Source organism: Necator americanus, chromosome X (assembly GCF_031761385.1).
Source record: "Necator americanus strain Aroian chromosome X, whole genome shotgun sequence".
Taxonomy (NCBI): Eukaryota; Metazoa; Nematoda; class Chromadorea; order Rhabditida; family Ancylostomatidae; genus Necator; species Necator americanus.
Genome location: NC_087376.1, coordinates 4,172,759 through 4,190,321, shown reverse-complemented (window position 1 = coordinate 4,190,321; position 17,563 = coordinate 4,172,759). Strand labels below are relative to the sequence as shown.

Genomic DNA, 17,563 nt, shown 5'->3' with positions numbered 1-17,563 from the left:
TTGTATACAAAGTATTCGTAAAGAACATCCTTTAGAATCCTTACGCTTATTTCTGGAACCATTAACAACTTAAGCATAAGGTTAACACTAATTATGTCACTAATTTTCTTGTTCTCCTCTCCTTCACTGGATTACAATTTATTGCACTATACATATATATGTATGTATATAGATGTACCTTCCCGTACCAACATATCTTTCTTGGACGACATGAGTAGAGTAGAAGGATAATAGGAGGAAGTCCATGATTTCTGACTTGATTAGGTCTTTAGGATGGCAGTTTGTTGACAGACCTCGTTCTTATCTGCTAATAGATCTAAATAGAGGAAATTGTATTCCTCAATCATGTGTGTGTGTGTGTATGGTTGTGTGAGTGAGTATGCATATATGAGACGTCTTATTTCCTCAATGGTCAACGCATGAAGCGAGTTAATCCAGTTTTGGTCAACAGGAAATATTTTATTGAACTCTTAAGTTCATCTTTTTTTTCTATTACGAATCTTAAAAGAATAATATACGAAGATTCATCTAAGGATGTAGATTGTCGAGCTATTAGCAATCAATCAAAGGATACAGACAAGGCTTAATTAGTGGATCCACTTGTCATGTATCGGTTAAAGTCGAAAGAAACCAGGATGAGAGGTATTTGGTCACATTTCTGGATTGTTTTCCCCACTTGTAGTCATCTTAAATCTTACCTAATCTTATCCTAACCAACATTATCATTTCAGTAATTTTCTAAGAGTTTGATGTATACAAATGAAAAGAAATAATAAACATAAAGTAACTGGATAAAAACTCCTCTTTCTATCGTTTTCTCCTTTAATTTCCCTTGTAATTGGTGGTCCTTAAGTATTATAACTCGATTTCTTTCCGATCGTTTTTTTTTTCTACCACCTGTCCAGTTTCCAGTTTCCAGCGGATGGCTTGAGAAAGTTACATATAATGGTTAGTATAAATTTATTTGCAACTAATATCCGGAATCCTCTAATGATGTGTGGTTTAATTTCTCATGGTTATGGATCTGATACCGAGAACTCTTGAAGAAAATTAGCTGTCATTTGAGTTCTTTAAATACGCCTTGATCTTTCCTTCGTCCCTATAATAAAAGACCTAATATATAATAAATATAATAAAGAATCTTTCCTTTATCCCTATAATTTAATTACTAACTTGTATGTTCTTCTACAGATGAATATCTGTAATAATACCTCTTCACAGCCATTATTATGGATAACTGAGGCTTTGAGAAGACAGAACGAAATATCTAAACAGTTTTACTGACATAAGCAGAACATATTTCTTCAATAATTTAAACTAAAGAAAGAAAAAAAAAACAAAAAGAAATTCTTTAGAATATAATAGTTTGTTCTTATTCAACAATGGAATTCAATTTCTTTTTCGTTCTCACAGCTGCTCTGTTGACAAATGATTTCAATGGTGTTCTTTGTCGGATAAAAAAGCCTTCAGTTGATTTCTTCACATCCATAGTGATTTATTGCTTTCTATATGCTCTATGTGTCTTATTCGCAACGTGAAATTCGTCCGTAAACGTGTGGAAAAAACATGAATAATTTTTTTCTCAATACATCCAGTCTATGGATATTCTCTTCTAAAGGCAAGAATATAATTTTACTTGAATAAATAATTAATTAATAAGGACTAGGAAACATGATGATCATAGTAAGGCCGTGTAGATGATATCGTATGAGTGAAACTATACATTATTCCATTTCAGGATACGCCTTAGGCAACCAGCTTAGAGCGTGTGAACTACGCATATCGGAACTATTTTAGGGATTGTGGTTGATCGCAAGAAGGAATTTTTCCACTAACGAGTTCCTTCAAAGAGTTTAGTGGATTTTTATTGAAAGACGCGACATTCTAGGATTTTTTCTTTATGTGGATTTTAATTAGATTTAAGTTTACTGGACAATTATGCATCCTCAATGCACTTTGGAAAGAAGTTTGACAGTTTTATCTCTCTCATTCATACACACCTGTGTATGATGGACAATGCCATCTATTCAATGACATTTATTCCTCAAGAGTTGCGTATCTCATGATAGGATTGCGTTCTAATCCGTGGTCGCCTACCGTAGAAAGGAAAGTGGGCGGAGTAATCTGCAACGCCCCCGGTCTGCCCCCCCTTCACATGCCGCCTTTCCTCACCCAACGCCTCTTATTTAGATTACCTGCTTTCTCTTAAAAGCAGAACAACTAATAATTATCACAATTTTATCCTGAACTCCATCCAATTTCAAATTTTTAAAGTTAAACTTCATAAAAGAACAAAGAATCTTTCCCTGGGTTTTTTTTTTCAATTCTCGTCTTCTCATCTATCTCTACCTATTGAAAAGAACGTTAGTCAGTGCTTAGTCAGAGTAACGTCTACAACGGGATGTAGAATTCTACTGGGATTTTATCATGCTTACTACTAAAACCTTTAAATTCTCGTTTAAACTTTTTTTTTCTTTTCACAGTATTTTCCCGTAAATACAATGTAATCTATAACGTTCGTTAATGAACTACGCTATGATAACATCCAGAAAAAATGTTATACATTCCAGAAAAAGCATTCAAAAGAAGAAGTATCTAATGCTATTAGCAGTGTTATTCTCACTGCATGTGGCACAAGCCGCCTACTTTTCACAGGTGAGCAGGAGGGCGAGAGGGGGGAGGTTTATGATGACGGGTTCGCAATAAATCATCTAAGCATCGTAATTTCCTCCCGGATTTTTAGTTCTCTATGAGGGAACCTGATCATGATCCATGTTACGAATCAACTGGACGACCAATACGATGTGTACCGGAGTTTATTAATGCAGCATTTGGTAAACCGGTCATTGCATCCGATACATGTGGTATGAACGGTCCATCAAGGTGATTACGTTCTTGATGTTTTTTTTTTCTCTTCTTCTTTTTTTTCGTTCTTTTCATTGTAAATGTACATTGATGTTGTGGAAGACTAAAGGCGTTTGGTAAAGTCATTCGATGGCCTTTTCGAGAGAACTCTTGCGCTGCTTCTTGCGTACGTCTTGATTGGATTAGCGCGAAACAGGCGGTCGTACCACTGCGGCTTCGGTTGTTTGCGGAATGATGAGTGGAAATGTGTGCAAAAAAAAAAGAAAAAGAAAAAGAGGAAGACCACATTATTTTATTCACTTCTTCAGATTTTGCACTATCAAGGAAGGCGCTGATGGTATTATGCGAGAACGTTGTGATGTATGTGACGCATCTGTACCTGGACAATCACATCCTGCATCATTACTTACTGATTTGAATTCACCTGGAAATATGACATGTTGGGTCTCGGAACCGTCACTGAATCCACATAATGTGTCACTTACATTATCACTTGGGAAGAAATTCGAGCTCACATACATCTCGATGTATTTCTGTTCACGTTTACCGGATTCGATGGCGTTATACAAATCGACGGATCATGGAAAAACATGGATACCCTTCCAGTACTATTCATCTGATTGTAAGAACATGTTCGGGAAAGCAGCTGACGTAGCTATAACAAAACACAACGAGCAGGTATTTTTGAATAATACGATCTCATAAGTTGAGGAATAATTAATTCATAGATAAAAAAAATAAGATTAAATGGAAGATGTTCTACTGGAAAAAATTTAGGAAGCCGTCTGCACCAATGCGCATAATATTGCTCCAGGCGGTAATAGAATCGCTTTTCCATTCCTGGAAAATCGTCCATCTGCACTTCTATTCGAAACATCACCAGTACTTCAGGATTGGGTCACTGCTACAGATATACGGATTGTTTTCACTCGTCTTAGCGCCGATCAAGTAAGGTCCCATCCCCCCTCATTTTATTAATCAATGCGTAAGTATGGATGACTGTACACGTTCAGACGAATCTATATGGCGCATCCTCAAACGATGTGAACGATACGCCGAGTAATACAACAACAACCGAGGAGAATATTAAGCAACGGTATTTCTATGCGATGGGTGAGCTTGCGGTTGGTGGTCGATGTAAATGTAATGGACATGCAAGCCGTTGTATTTTTGATAAAATGGGCCGAGTAAGTGGTTAGAGAGAAATTATTTTTAAGCAGATAGAAATGTTAATTTTCTCTTATTTTCAGTTCACATGTGATTGTAAACATAACACAGCTGGAACCGAATGTGAAACCTGTAAACCATTTCATTTTGATCGTCCATGGGGCCGTGCCACATCACATAACGCAAATGCATGTGTTGGTAGGTTGAATAGAAGATATTTGAAGTAATTTAAATATTTCTTCTCTTTTTATCATGATCCTGCAATTACAAGGATTATTATTGCGTTCCTTGAAAATGTTTCCGGGACATGGTGAAAATATTCGTGTCGCATATTCGCAACTCATATAACTCATGTTCTCTGCTCTCTCTCTCTGTCTCCAATCCCTTTCTTCCTCTCCGCTTTGTCTCCATCTCTTTACCGTTCTTTTTCCCCTATTCACATCTTTTACAACTTTGAATTGAATCCCATTTGATGTGCACAATTACATTTCCTTAATAATCCATTTTAAATGTAAGTAAGTAAAGTAAGTTCGAGTTAATACAAACTAGGACAAAAACAAAGTGTTCGCCGTAAAAAACCAGACTCGTCCATTTATGTTCACTCGTTCCAGAATGGATTTCTACTACTACTCACTCTCATTCTGGCCTTAAAACTTTTATAGTAAATTTCTTATGGATGAAATAACAATTTTTTACCTCAATATTGTACTCATATGCATGCGAAGAAGGAGAATTTTTTCGGATTCATCAAATCTCTTGGCAAAGATCCCAATGTGAACATCTATGACATGTTTTGTTCACTTACCTCGTTTACTACTTCTCTTTCCAGAAAAAAAGAGAAGGAACTCATTTCTATTAAACGGGAAGTAATTTAACTTGAGATAATTAGCATACGCTCATTATTTTTGAGGATGTTTACAGGAAGCATCAAGAAGCAACAAAATTTTTCTTCTTCGCCACTTTTCTCTCTTTTCCGTCTTTTCCGATTCCAATTCTCACCTATCAATTTTTTCTTCCGATCCTCTACTAATCATTTTCGTGGTTTCCTCGAAAAAGAAAGACAATAACGATTAAAAGGGCACATGTGTGTGTGTATAGGCTTGTATGTGTATATGTGTGTATATGTGTGTGTATGTATGGATGTGTTCTATCATGCGTTAATAATGCACGTTTTTACGTTGGTCTGGTAGCTTTTGTTTGGTGGACAATTTGTAGGCGTTCAATGTCGTCGTCGTCGCTATTGACACCTTTGAAGGGGGTAAAAGGCTCATACGGAGGCTTTTCTATTGTGCGTACGATATGGCGCACTTCCGTCCGTCATCCGTTCGCGTATCGTTCACCTGCGTACTATCCAAATAAATTCCCATCACCACCACACTACACGAGAACAATCATTAACAACAACTGTGACGTGATGTGAAGATTCATTTCTGGATTCTGAACCAGATTCGTTCTCAGATTTTTCACGTAATCTTTAGATGGGAAATCCTTGTCATACATATACGTACGTACCCTGGACCTTCTGTCACACATTTCAAGTGATCACGCACTATGCGGAGCTCAAAGCGTTAACCGCTATTTTTTGACCCCTTTTTCTGCCCTCATCCATACCGCGATTATTATTGTTCTCGCAATAAATAAAAGTGGATTAGCAAACGATCAGACGGCAACGGTCAATCCGTGAATCCTTTTTGCATTTATGACGCTACTATCCGAGGAGATCTGAATCCGATAATAGGGCATGATCCATCCCAAACTATTTATTTATTTGAGTTATCCACAAAAAAAATAACCCATAATAAAATAAATATAATCGAAATTCGAATCGAAATCGAAGTAATCGAATCGAAAGAAAGGGGAAATCAGAGAAATATTTTGTTTATATTTTCTGGAACAACAATAACGTTATTTCGACAATTTTTATGGATTATATTGTGTATTTGGCTAATATTTTTTCGGCTCATACTATAAGTCGCTTCGATTTCTTTTGTTCCTAGGTGTTTTTTTTTGTGTATAGGTGTGTATTTTAATGGCAATCATATTTTTTAATTCGTCACGCAACAAACGAAACAAAACCGATATTGTTTCGTGTACTAACAATTTTTTAGTCGATAAAAATTGGAAATATCAATGAGAAACGCGATACTACAACAAATATGTAGTGTCGTCGAAGAATCCGGGAATGATACGATATTCAAAAATTTAGGGGAAAAATAAATCTGAACTTAAATGACCGGTTTCTTATCTGAAGGAGGAAATTCGAAAATATTGAGAATACTCTGACGTATGCAGGATATATGTATATTTCTAGCTAAATAAACTCTATTTATGGATTTTGACTTTTTAATCTGTCAACATACCATTAAAATATTCTTTAAAAATTTAGTTGAAGAAATATACTTTGGGAGGAGTTTGGCCAATTCTGATAGGACTTTTTCTTCGCGGAAATATGATTTTTTTCCCTCAAAATCTTACTGTAGGTATTTTTCAACAAAAAGTTATGAAGTTACAGTATTATTAGCGCCGATAGCGGACCAGATGCTATAGAAAAATTCCAAAACAGCCCCATAAGCGATACGGTGATGATCGTTTGGTTGGCCTAGCATATGTGGATATGCAAATGAAATGAATGTGATTAACCGAAGTGAGAAGTGTGTGGATATGGATGTGAACACAGCGTCATACGTTCGTTCCCCCCACCATCACCCTCAATACGGTAGCGATTTAACGCAGGTGTCGCTCGTATTGTTCTCGTAACCCCATATTAGGGTTGCGATAAACAAACCGATTGCTGTCGGTTAACAACCACGGAGAAAGAATCGAAACAATTTGTAACTTTATAGAAGTCACCGCGAGCCGCTCTCATAAAAAAAAGCGCAATTTTTTTTCTTCATGAAAACAGTTCTTTTATGTATTTTCAAGTAGTAAAAAGTAAAATTCTAAGTGTCTAAAAAGTACTAAGTCAAAATATAGGTTGGTGCAGAAATTATGACGCTTTTAATAGTTGACAGGTACCGCTTAAGGGCATTCATACTTCAACGCTACTGCTGCCAACGTTATATAATGCCCTATTGATCGAGGTTGATCATGAGATCAAAAAGAATGTCGCCAGGAGAACAAAGATTTTCTGTCACCTTTGCTATGAGAGGTGTCAATTCGAGAAGAGATTTCGGCAATAAAATCCCGGATGGATGTGCAATAGGAGGTCGGCCATCAACGGATACGTGGGTACTTCACGCGGATCCCCCGTCGATTTTATTGAGATGTGGTTGTAAAAGAGAATTTGATTTCCTGTTCCTTTCTGGATGAGTCGATCTTAGTGTGTAGTTTTAATCTTTGAAAAATAAAAGAAAATTCTACTTCTTTTCCTCCTCGTCTTCCTGCTAAATGAAGCTATTCAAGACTCTTAGGAATATTTGTGGTTGTTATTGGAATGCTCTGTGGATCGTGGTGTCCGTTCATCCGTCCGTTTGGCGGGGTGTGTGAGCTTTGCGTGGCAGAGCAGATGTGCTGTAAATTATCGTATCTTGGAAGATAGTGAATATTCCTAAAGCGCATAAGCATGATCACGTGTGTTTACGATTAATGTGCATATTTCCAGCATGCAATTGCAATCTTCACGCGAAAAGGTGTCGATTTGATCAGGAATTGTATCGATTAAGTGGAAATAGGTAGGTGTAAAAATGTCCTGGACATGCTTTCGAAGATGAATTTATAATTATCCAGACAAAAAAAAATAATAATAAAGACTGAATGACCACTTCAGAAGCGGAGGAGTATGTATAAATTGTCGACACAACACTATCGGACGTAATTGCCACCTATGCAAACATGGATTCTATAGGGATACAAGCAAACCGATCACAAATAAGAAAGCATGTAAAAGTAAGATTTTTTTTTGAATTTCTGGAACGTCACAGGGAGTCATCGTAAAATCTTCGGCACATACAGGATGAGGGTGTTCCGGATTTTTTTCGTCGAATTTTTTTTTCGAACCTGAACTTCACCTCCATTCAATTATTTCGTACTTGCAATGATTCACATAGTGTCGATTCACTTCTTATACAGGTCACAAAGTACTTCCCGAAATTTTGCGGCCGCGCAAGGGAAAAAAAAACGGTGATTGAAAGTAAAGTCCGGATAATTTGCAACTGTGAAACAACGGAGCAACAAGTAAGAGGGTCACCTAATCCTGTGAAGGATGATCGCGACGACAAAAGAAAACGTCCTGAGATCTCGGGATTTTTCTGGTTATGAGTTTAGATAGGGTAGAAATTATTTCGAGTCTACTGGACATTTTTCTGCCAGATTTAGCGAGGATTTATTTTTGTGATCTTTAAGTTTGCTGTCGTTGGCATCGGTCCGAATTCAGCAAAACGTTGGTAATTACGTGGCGCGAGCCGGAGCGTTTTTATGTCCGTAGTGCGCGGTCGTTTATCAAAATGGTGTTCATAACCTCGGAACACGCAATACGATTAGTTCTTTTTACGACTGTTACCCTCGTACGACGTGCGTTCGTTTTATAACCACAAGAAAAATAAGGGAACGATAGATTGAAGTATCAAAAACGTCAACAACATTATCGATATTCCTATTCATTCCTGGATGCTGTTGATTCGCAACATTCCGCACCGGCCCGGCCAAACGAATATGTGCCCCGGGTCGGACGCTGGTCAATTACGTCCAAAAGGGCTATCCATTTCGGCGACGAATAGATTTCTGACCATCATGTTGCAGTGCGATAAAATCCAATAGACACTTTTTTCGGAGGAACATTTCATTAACGCTAACACACGAGAAAAAGTACGAAATAAGATTGTTTTCTTCTCGCTAGTTTCCCCCTTCACCCAAATCCAGAAAGAGAGAGAATATGATTAGTTTCTGCACTGGCAACTCTCACGCTTTTTCTAAACAAATTTCCCCACTCCACACGGCTGGTTACTCTTCCCAGCTAGTCAAGCAAAGAATCACATTAGTGTGGCGAACAAATCCAAGATTTCATTCTATCTCTTGCAGAAAATCCACCAATCTCTCTCTGGATACAGCATTTATATTGCGTGATTTGTGTTGTTTTTTTTCCTTTGGCTTTTCGTCAAGTATACCGACGAAAATCGTTTGAAAATGTGACATGCGTGGGATTGGTGCACATTATGAGGTCTTAATCCGTGTGGATGTGCCACACACACACACATATTGTGTCGGCTAACGGAACAGCTCCTGGCAATTGGGATCCTTCGACAAATTGCCCTCTGGCAGTGATCGCTGGTGATCGATGCGCGTAACACGACGCGCCTGTAAAACATCGAGTTACACAACTTGCCAACATCACGATTACAAGCCGCTGTCGTGAACTTAACAGAGGGGGAGGGGGGGACTGAACGACTTCACATGAGCACCAGATCAGCACATCACAGCTGAACGAAGACCTACACACTCAACGAGTCGCTGGAGAATCCAAGAAGAATCCAGAAAATCTCCGGGGAAAAAAAATCCCTTCAAATTCTCTTCTCCACACGTTCTCTGCTCGATTGCGCGACTCGTCAGTGGTACGGAACAATTGCACAAAGAAAAAAATAGCGATATAAGTCAAATCTTGCACTTTTGGCTCTAAAGAATTATAGACTGCTACACTTGTGTAGTTTTTATGAACATTTGCCGGAAAAGAAAATCCCGGATCATACAATCGATATGAAATTAACAGCGGAATTTTTTTTTTTTAAATTCCATGATCTTCTATTCACAACATATTCCCAACATATACGCTCTCATAACAAGTTAACAATTGTTTAAGAACAGCTTTAGTAAAAATAAACTGCAACTGTTCCCATTTTTTTCGATTATGTTTGACATATGATATCTGGAGTTCTAAGTATCCTTGTAATGTGCATACATATGTTACGAAGTGCAAGATTAGCTAACAATGTTAGAAAACTCATCCTGACATGTGAGATGAACAGAGATTATGGAGAAAAAAGTTGTTTTTAACCGAAAACCATAAATAATTGTGTTAATCATATAAAACCTGGGAATCATATGTGAATTTCGTAGTTATCAAAATTTCATAACCATTGTTGAATTGAAGATTACACATAATAACTACTTTATAGAAAAAATAATGTAAAAAATCAACTCTCAGACGAAATTCTTTAAAAAAAAGGTATTCTAATGTCAATATTAGTACACTAAACCTAATAATATTACCATTATAGTAAAAAATAATCCAAAATGAGACTTATAGATATAGATGGAAAGATCCTTTAAGAAATTTCTAAAACATTTTTAAAATTGCTGGACGTAAACAGCAGGAAATATTAGGAAATAATCCTAGTGCGGGTGATTCGAGAAAATTCTACAGGTTCTATCGATAATAGCACATCGTAGATCAACGATACATCCAGCAAGAACCGGAACATTGACATCCATTAGTTCCTCGGAGGTAGAAGATCCGACTTTGACTGATTAGCGTCCTCTGGATTGGATCTGCTAAAATTTGATGGATACGCAGCAAATGTTTCTCAGAAAGCACTTTTTTTGCGCATTTAAATATTCTGCTTCAGTTAATTATCCAGAATCTACATTTTTCTTTTTTTTTTTTTTTTTGAAATCCAGGGAAGTCTTAGTATCGTTCAAAAGTTGATTTTAAGGCTACTATTTGAGACAAGAGAGTAGATTACTTCCACGAATGAATTATTTTGTTATCCAGGTTGTGGATGTCATCCTGTTGGATCACTTAGCCGAAGCTGTAATCAGACATCCGGTCAATGTGTTTGTAAGCCAGGAGTTACTGGACAAACATGTAATCGATGTGCAAAAGGTTATCAACAAAGCAGATCTACAGTAACTCCATGTATAAGTAAGTTTTTTTAATACTATTTAATGTTTAGTAATGTGAAGGATATTTTTCTATCTAAACACTATATGCTGTGTTGTTCTTCGGCTCATCGCTGCTAATTATCATTGTCCGGAACGGCGTAGGCCAGCTTTGCGCATAGTAGCATGCGCTAATCCTTCGTTATACAATATGCCAAGCTACGATCGCATTAAGATGAGTAAATACGTGCCTTTGTGGATGTTCTATCATTAAATAATCCGCATTTTTTTTTCGGATAGAAGCATATTACGGTAGCTTGTTGCGTTCACCACATTCATTTGATTTCAGGACTTCCGGCAAAAGGCGGCGGCAGTGTCACAGGATCCTCCGAACAAGGTGACATCCATTTTCTTTTGAACGCAATCTCCCTCCATTTCAATGCCATCCACCATCATCAATTAGGGAAATCACTTTTAAGAGAACGAAAAAAAGAAATGGGGATTGTGATCAGAATACAGTACTTTGAAATGTACTGTAATTAATATTTCCAGGAGATTGCCCGAAATGTCGAGTTGTTCCGAAAAGATTGAATCAGAAGAAATACTGCAAGAGGGACTATGGTGAGTGATGGTGAACGGTATTAATTTCAAAAATAATAAAAAAAATAGCCTATTGGAATTGGATTGAGAAATGAAGTTTACGCATCCTCAATTTTGCAACTTCAAACGATCCAGATTTTGTATCGAATTTACAAGGAACCAATTAAAATCACCGATGAAAATAGACTTATACTATATTCTTGAATAGGATGCCTTCCAGAAAACTAATCATAAATATTTGTGGATCACTTTTGAATTGAGCAAATTTGAAAAAGTAGCTATGGAATAGGTCGAGCAACCAAGGAATTTGTTATATTGGGCGAAAGCGGAAAGTTTCAGAAGTATTTGATTTTGAGGAAAAAAATGGAAATAATAGAAGCATTCAATTTCTTGCCAAAAATTCTTTGTTTCTCTTCAAAATCTTATAGAATTCAGCTAATTACTATCATTCGCTTTCTACATCTGTAACTAGTAAATTCTATCTCTATAGCATTGCATGGATAATTCTTCTTGTTTATTTTTATTCCTAACCTTAGAATTCTATGTCACACAATTTTATTCAGGATTGCTACAGTTCATGAGTTGACAGCATTTCTCTTTTCAAAGAATGAAATTGGCCTAGCATTGTTTTTTTTTTGGCGTAATGCCAAGTCACAGGAAGCTGCTAGAAGCTTATATTTGTTATTGTACTATGTAGTATAATATACTATATTTATATCTTATTTATAATTGTTAAATTGCTAACAGCAGCAAATATTTTTCCCGTCGTTTTGAATTCTACCTGATTTCAATCATTTTCAGCTTTACAACTATTCGTTACTGGCAGAGAAATGGTGGATGGTTGGGCAAGATATCGTGTAGTCGTGGAGAATGTTTTCAAGAAAGGATTACGAGGTCGACGTGGTGAAACGTATCTCTGGATGTCATCACATTCCGTAATGTGCAAATGTCCAAAAATTCGTGTCGGTCGTCGCTATATACTTCTTGGTAAGCATATATTATCCGATAACACTTCGTTGCAAAACTATGAACACGGGTTTCGTCGGCTACGTCATGATAAATTGTGGATCCATGCAAATTTCGTTGTCACATCGATTACGAACTGTCGTCGACGGGGGTTTCTTCCGATCTCATGGGAGAATGAAATTCATCACTTCCTATGAGCACTTACATTCCGGATGCGAAAAGCGTGAAATGTTGCAATATCGGGATGTGAAAGAAAGCAATTTGTTGTTTTTCAATGGATTTCATATATATGGTAGGGAAAATGAGAAAAACAATTGCTATCGCTTTTTGTGTTTTTCGGATTTTATGTGATCTATCACAAGCATGGACCGATATTTTATCCAGAAATTAAAGAATGGTACTCGAAAGAATGCTCTATGACTAATAAATAATCAAAAGTTCATTGGAAATAAACGTCAGAGTGTCTCATTCATTTAAAACTGAAGAATTTTAAGACCATCGTTTTCCTGAAAGTAATCCGAATCTCATATTACTAATATTATTCTTTCTATAATCCGCGAATGAATAAATCATTCGAATGTCGGAGCTTTTTTTAAATGTGTAACTAGTAAAATTATTCGAAAAATTAAATCTTCAAAGATCGAAAATTTCACTCATATTTCACTGTTTCATCGGGGGAAAAAGTGGAGAAGCATTCGAATTTCAATACAACTGCAATGTGATAACTTATTCATTCAAAATATACTATACTAAAACAAATTATTTAAAATATACTACTAATGGGATGTCTTCGAATCGTTTCTATTTATAGCAACAAAAGAACTATAGAATAAAGAAGAACCCTGTTCCATACTTTGTGGAACTAGACACATAATTAATGAATGACACGAATATTAAATAATATATTTTTCAGGAAAAGATGATGAAGATAACAACAGGCAGGGATTTATTGTGAATGGGAAGACAGTATTAGCAGAATGGGATGACGATACCATGGATAAGGTAATGTATCTGGGTATTATTTTATGAAATGAAAGTGATTACGGTAGTATGAATGAATGAAACAAATTTTTTAATATACAGTTACCGGATTGAAATGAAAAAATATAAATTATCACATAGCCAATATCACTAACATGTATATAAATAGTTGACATTAATACTTTTTATAAAATAATGAATTGGTTATAGTAGTACTAAAAATAATTACAGTAGGACGTTTTGTTAAAAGAAGTAAAATCTATGTTCAATTGATTTGTTAAGGGAGATGTCTGACTCGTTTCCTCTCTGCTAAATGAAAATCCCAAAATATATCATTTTTTCCGGTTTTTGAGACTATCTATAGTATTTTTAAGCTTTTCGAACCTTAACTAACATTAATGAAAAATAATTTGGATTCTAATCCATGCAGAACTGATTACCATCCATGTTATATTCACACTCGTATTCACAATTGTACTCTGATGGCATAAAATATGGTTGTACTCAATAATTCCATGAAGCTATTAATTGTAATTAAAGGGAAAAATTTTTCATAAGGAGAATTTTTTTGGGGAGCGTTTTTACCCCTTACCCCAATGAAATGATAAAAACTTACTTCAGTTTTATATATTAGCCTTTCGAATGTATTTATTATTATGATTTTTAACCAGAGGTGCATAAAATTAGTCATTCTCTTTTCTGCACCTCCAACTAGGATTATTTCTGCCATAAAAAAGAATTCTGAGCTTGGTAATCGATCGATAATTCAATCGTATTATATCTTCATTGGTATGCAGGTTAGTAAAAAGATGTTTAGAAACTACAATGTATCTATTCTCATATGTATGTGAAATATAAAATACAAATAAAATTCGTTGTTTATTTCTCACTATATCACCTTATTTTGTAAAAATTACATTGTATTTAGGTGCTTCGTTTCGCTAAACGAGACAAACTTGGTCAATGTCCAACAGTTCGAAGATATTAATATGGAATATTGATCGATCTTATTTACAATACATTCAAATAGATGTAAGAAACTGTTCTCTATTATTTATCGGTATTGTGTTGTCGTTGAATTGTCACCCATCACCATATTTTTTTTTCTCTCAATATAATAGAAAAAAAAAATTCCGAGTGAACTCATCCACTCAGTCATCATTTAATTTTCGCTGCCATATCATGGATATCAATTTATTATTTCATCTCTGTCTCTCTGTCTTTGTCTCTCTCTCTCCCTCTCCGTCTCCCTCACCCTCTCACCCTCATCATGAAACGCTTTAATAGCGGAGTCTTCTCAAAATAAGCAGATTTTAGCTACACTCATCTACTTTTTTTTTCTTCAAAATATAATATTTAAATTATGAATGTAAATCCACGCTTGGATTGTGGATTAATGTTACTATATAACAATATAAGCAGGAGAATGGTTGTGAACTGTTTTTTTTTTCTGTATCAAATGTGTCATTATTATCTCATATGAGCATCTTTGTGTACAGTGGTGTGTTGTGTTTGTTACAAAGTTGATAAATCTGTTTAAAAAAAAACTTTTTTTTTGTTATTTTATACACTTCGTACTAAATATAGCTTTACATTTTTGATATATATTAGTGTATAACATGTACAAACTCATCCATGCAAGAGAAGACTTGAAAATAATCCTCATGTCTGAGGTTTTATTCAATCCTACCACTTTTTTCTCCGTTTCGGACATAGTCAATATTTTAGAAAAGAGCGGATGTTTTTCTGGACACTTTTTAAAAGAACACGCCAGCGGAATAAAGTAACTTATGTACTGTTACTAGAATAAATGATGAGCGGCAAAGATGAAAGACGGCTCTTTTCTTTTTGATAATCTATGAAATCCCAACGTGTCAGGATGGAACTTGTATAGTGGATGAATTACATTATGAGAGGAACATCATGAGAGTTCGAAGTTTCGAGTTTCGAAGTTCAAGAAGGTTTGGAAAAATAGTGTTAAATATATGTATAATGCTGAATATAGATGAAAATTCCCAGTAGACTGTGTTAGTAGTAAACTGACATTTTCAAAAATTTCTATTTAAATATTTGTGTTTCACACAAAGATCTAGGATCAAGTCCTTCAGAAACTGCCCATGTAGAGAATTTTTCACAATTCCATGATTTTCTCGGATTGAGATTGTGAGATTGAGTTCATACCATGTGTTTGTTTTAGGATAAGTTCGTATCCTGTTTTCGAAATTTCTGGAAACGCAGCTGTAGAATGATTTCTGGGTTAAAGATTTTGGGCTTGTTCTAGTTCCACGCAATTTCCTCCATTGTTTGCAAGAAAATGAACCTATTGATGTCTTTTATTCTCACGGGAAAGTTTGCCGTAACCCCTTTTTCCTGAAATTTTTCCTGAGTGTTGACGTGTGTACATATGTACATGGTGACATCATTTCTTTCAGTCATATCCGTGTTGATGTTAGGTTATTCAAATAAACGCTGAGTTACACAAAGACAAAAAAATTGCGTATTATTTTCGTTGTATTTAAAAAAAAAGAACAAATATTTTTGTAGATGAAGGTTGAAGCTTTAGAAACCACAAGGAAGTAGAAGATTTTCTTGGAGTTTTTCTTGAAAAACTGCTTATTTTTTCTCATTTTGGGATTGTGTATTCTAATCTATCCCAAGGTTCTGGATTTTTCCTTATTCCAGAATTCTTGAAGAAATTCACACCATCCACATCCACATCCACATGCTGTTAACGAACATCTTCTTCAGGTGCTTAGGTCAAATGGATATTTGGTGCTCTCCTTATGGATAGATATGTGCAACAGATGTCCTAGAAATACTATAAAAATCCGAGTCTGATTAGCATAATGACGGCTAATCCGATCATATGCAAACAGTACGTGGGATTCGATATCCACATATATTGTTAGCTACGAGTTTTAGAAGTGTCACATGGACCGCTCAATAGTAATTCTTTTTTACGTCGTTCGTTGAGGGAATTTTGTGGATTCGTGGACTCAGTGGTCATCGCAACATTGGGTGCAGTACATAGATCGGTTCATTAACGACGAGTACGCATTCGTACCTACCACATACGGGTCTCCATATATTCAATTACGAACCCCTAGAGTGTTAAAAGAAATGTGTCGAAAGGAGGAAAAAAAATATCGCCCATTCAATAATATCATATTGACCTAACTGCAAATATTCTCATATTGTTGGATTTGAACGGATGAGAATGAAAAAAATATTTTTTTCTTCAACGAAAATAAACTCAAGGAAACACATACGATTACTCCATATCAACTCAGCAACAAAATATCCAATATTATTTTTATTCTAATAAAAACAATAACATTTGATGAATTTCAGTAAAATGCCTGAAATAAAGATCACAGTACTCGATAGAAGCTCATTTCTCGAATGAAAGAGTTCATAGATATTCAGGATATCATCATCATCATCATCATTAGAAGAAATACATAATTGTACATGTCAAATATTCTTTAGAATAAATTTTTTAAATCATTAAAAATTAATGAAATGAAAAATGAAAGAGATCTCATTAGAGATGTTCTGGAATATAAGGAATTAATTGGATAAGTAATTGGAAGAATGAAAAGTTGAACTCAGAAATATTATAGAGCGGTACGGTTGCCTTCGGATGCTGCGGTTGGTAACGAATTTTGTTGGGAACGTTTTTTTCGTGAAATAACAACCCAGTTGGTTATTAAGTTGGTCAGAAAGTTTTTATCCCTTGAAAAATTTCATAAGTCTTTTTTTCTTATGATTAATCGAAAATACAATAATTACGAGTGTCAGGAACCTTTTCGTGGATATAACTTGGATCCAGCTAAACCATAAGAATGAAGCTAGAGGCCAAAACCTCAGGGATTAATTCTGTGATAGTCGTAGCCCTTCATTATTCCTTGAAGGATATGATGTTTCAGGACTGTGAAGAGATAATAATCTGTAGGTGCCAGGATGAGATTATAATTTGGATGAGGTGTCGCCATCCAAGCGATGTGATCCGAGCGATAAGGGAGTAAAATTTGCTGAATGAAACATCATAGGATTTGTGGAGAACTCCGATTAAATTTGATTCTTTTTCCATGTTACAACCTAATCCTAGCGCCGTCAGACTGTCGGAACGGTGAGGAATAAAACGGGAACTCTTACCATCCAAAACTCATTA

General features: G+C 35.6%; 1 protein-coding gene across 1 annotated transcript; it reads left to right on the top strand.

Moving 5' to 3' along the window:
• Positions 1–2,598: 2,598 nt before the first annotated feature.
• Positions 2,599–14,377, top strand: RB195_021450 (uncharacterized protein; the record flags this gene model as incomplete). The annotated part of the gene is made up of 14 exons (XM_064208191.1): positions 2,599–2,655; positions 2,744–2,883; positions 3,174–3,543; positions 3,643–3,813; positions 3,879–4,052; positions 4,116–4,230; positions 7,634–7,703; positions 7,799–7,917; positions 10,736–10,885; positions 11,192–11,239; positions 11,395–11,463; positions 12,244–12,429; positions 13,322–13,410; positions 14,318–14,377. The coding sequence occupies 14 exons, from the start codon at positions 2,599–2,601 to the stop codon at positions 14,375–14,377; spliced, it is 1,818 nt and encodes a 605-aa protein (XP_064064072.1).
• Between the last annotated feature and the right edge of the window lie 3,186 nt (positions 14,378–17,563).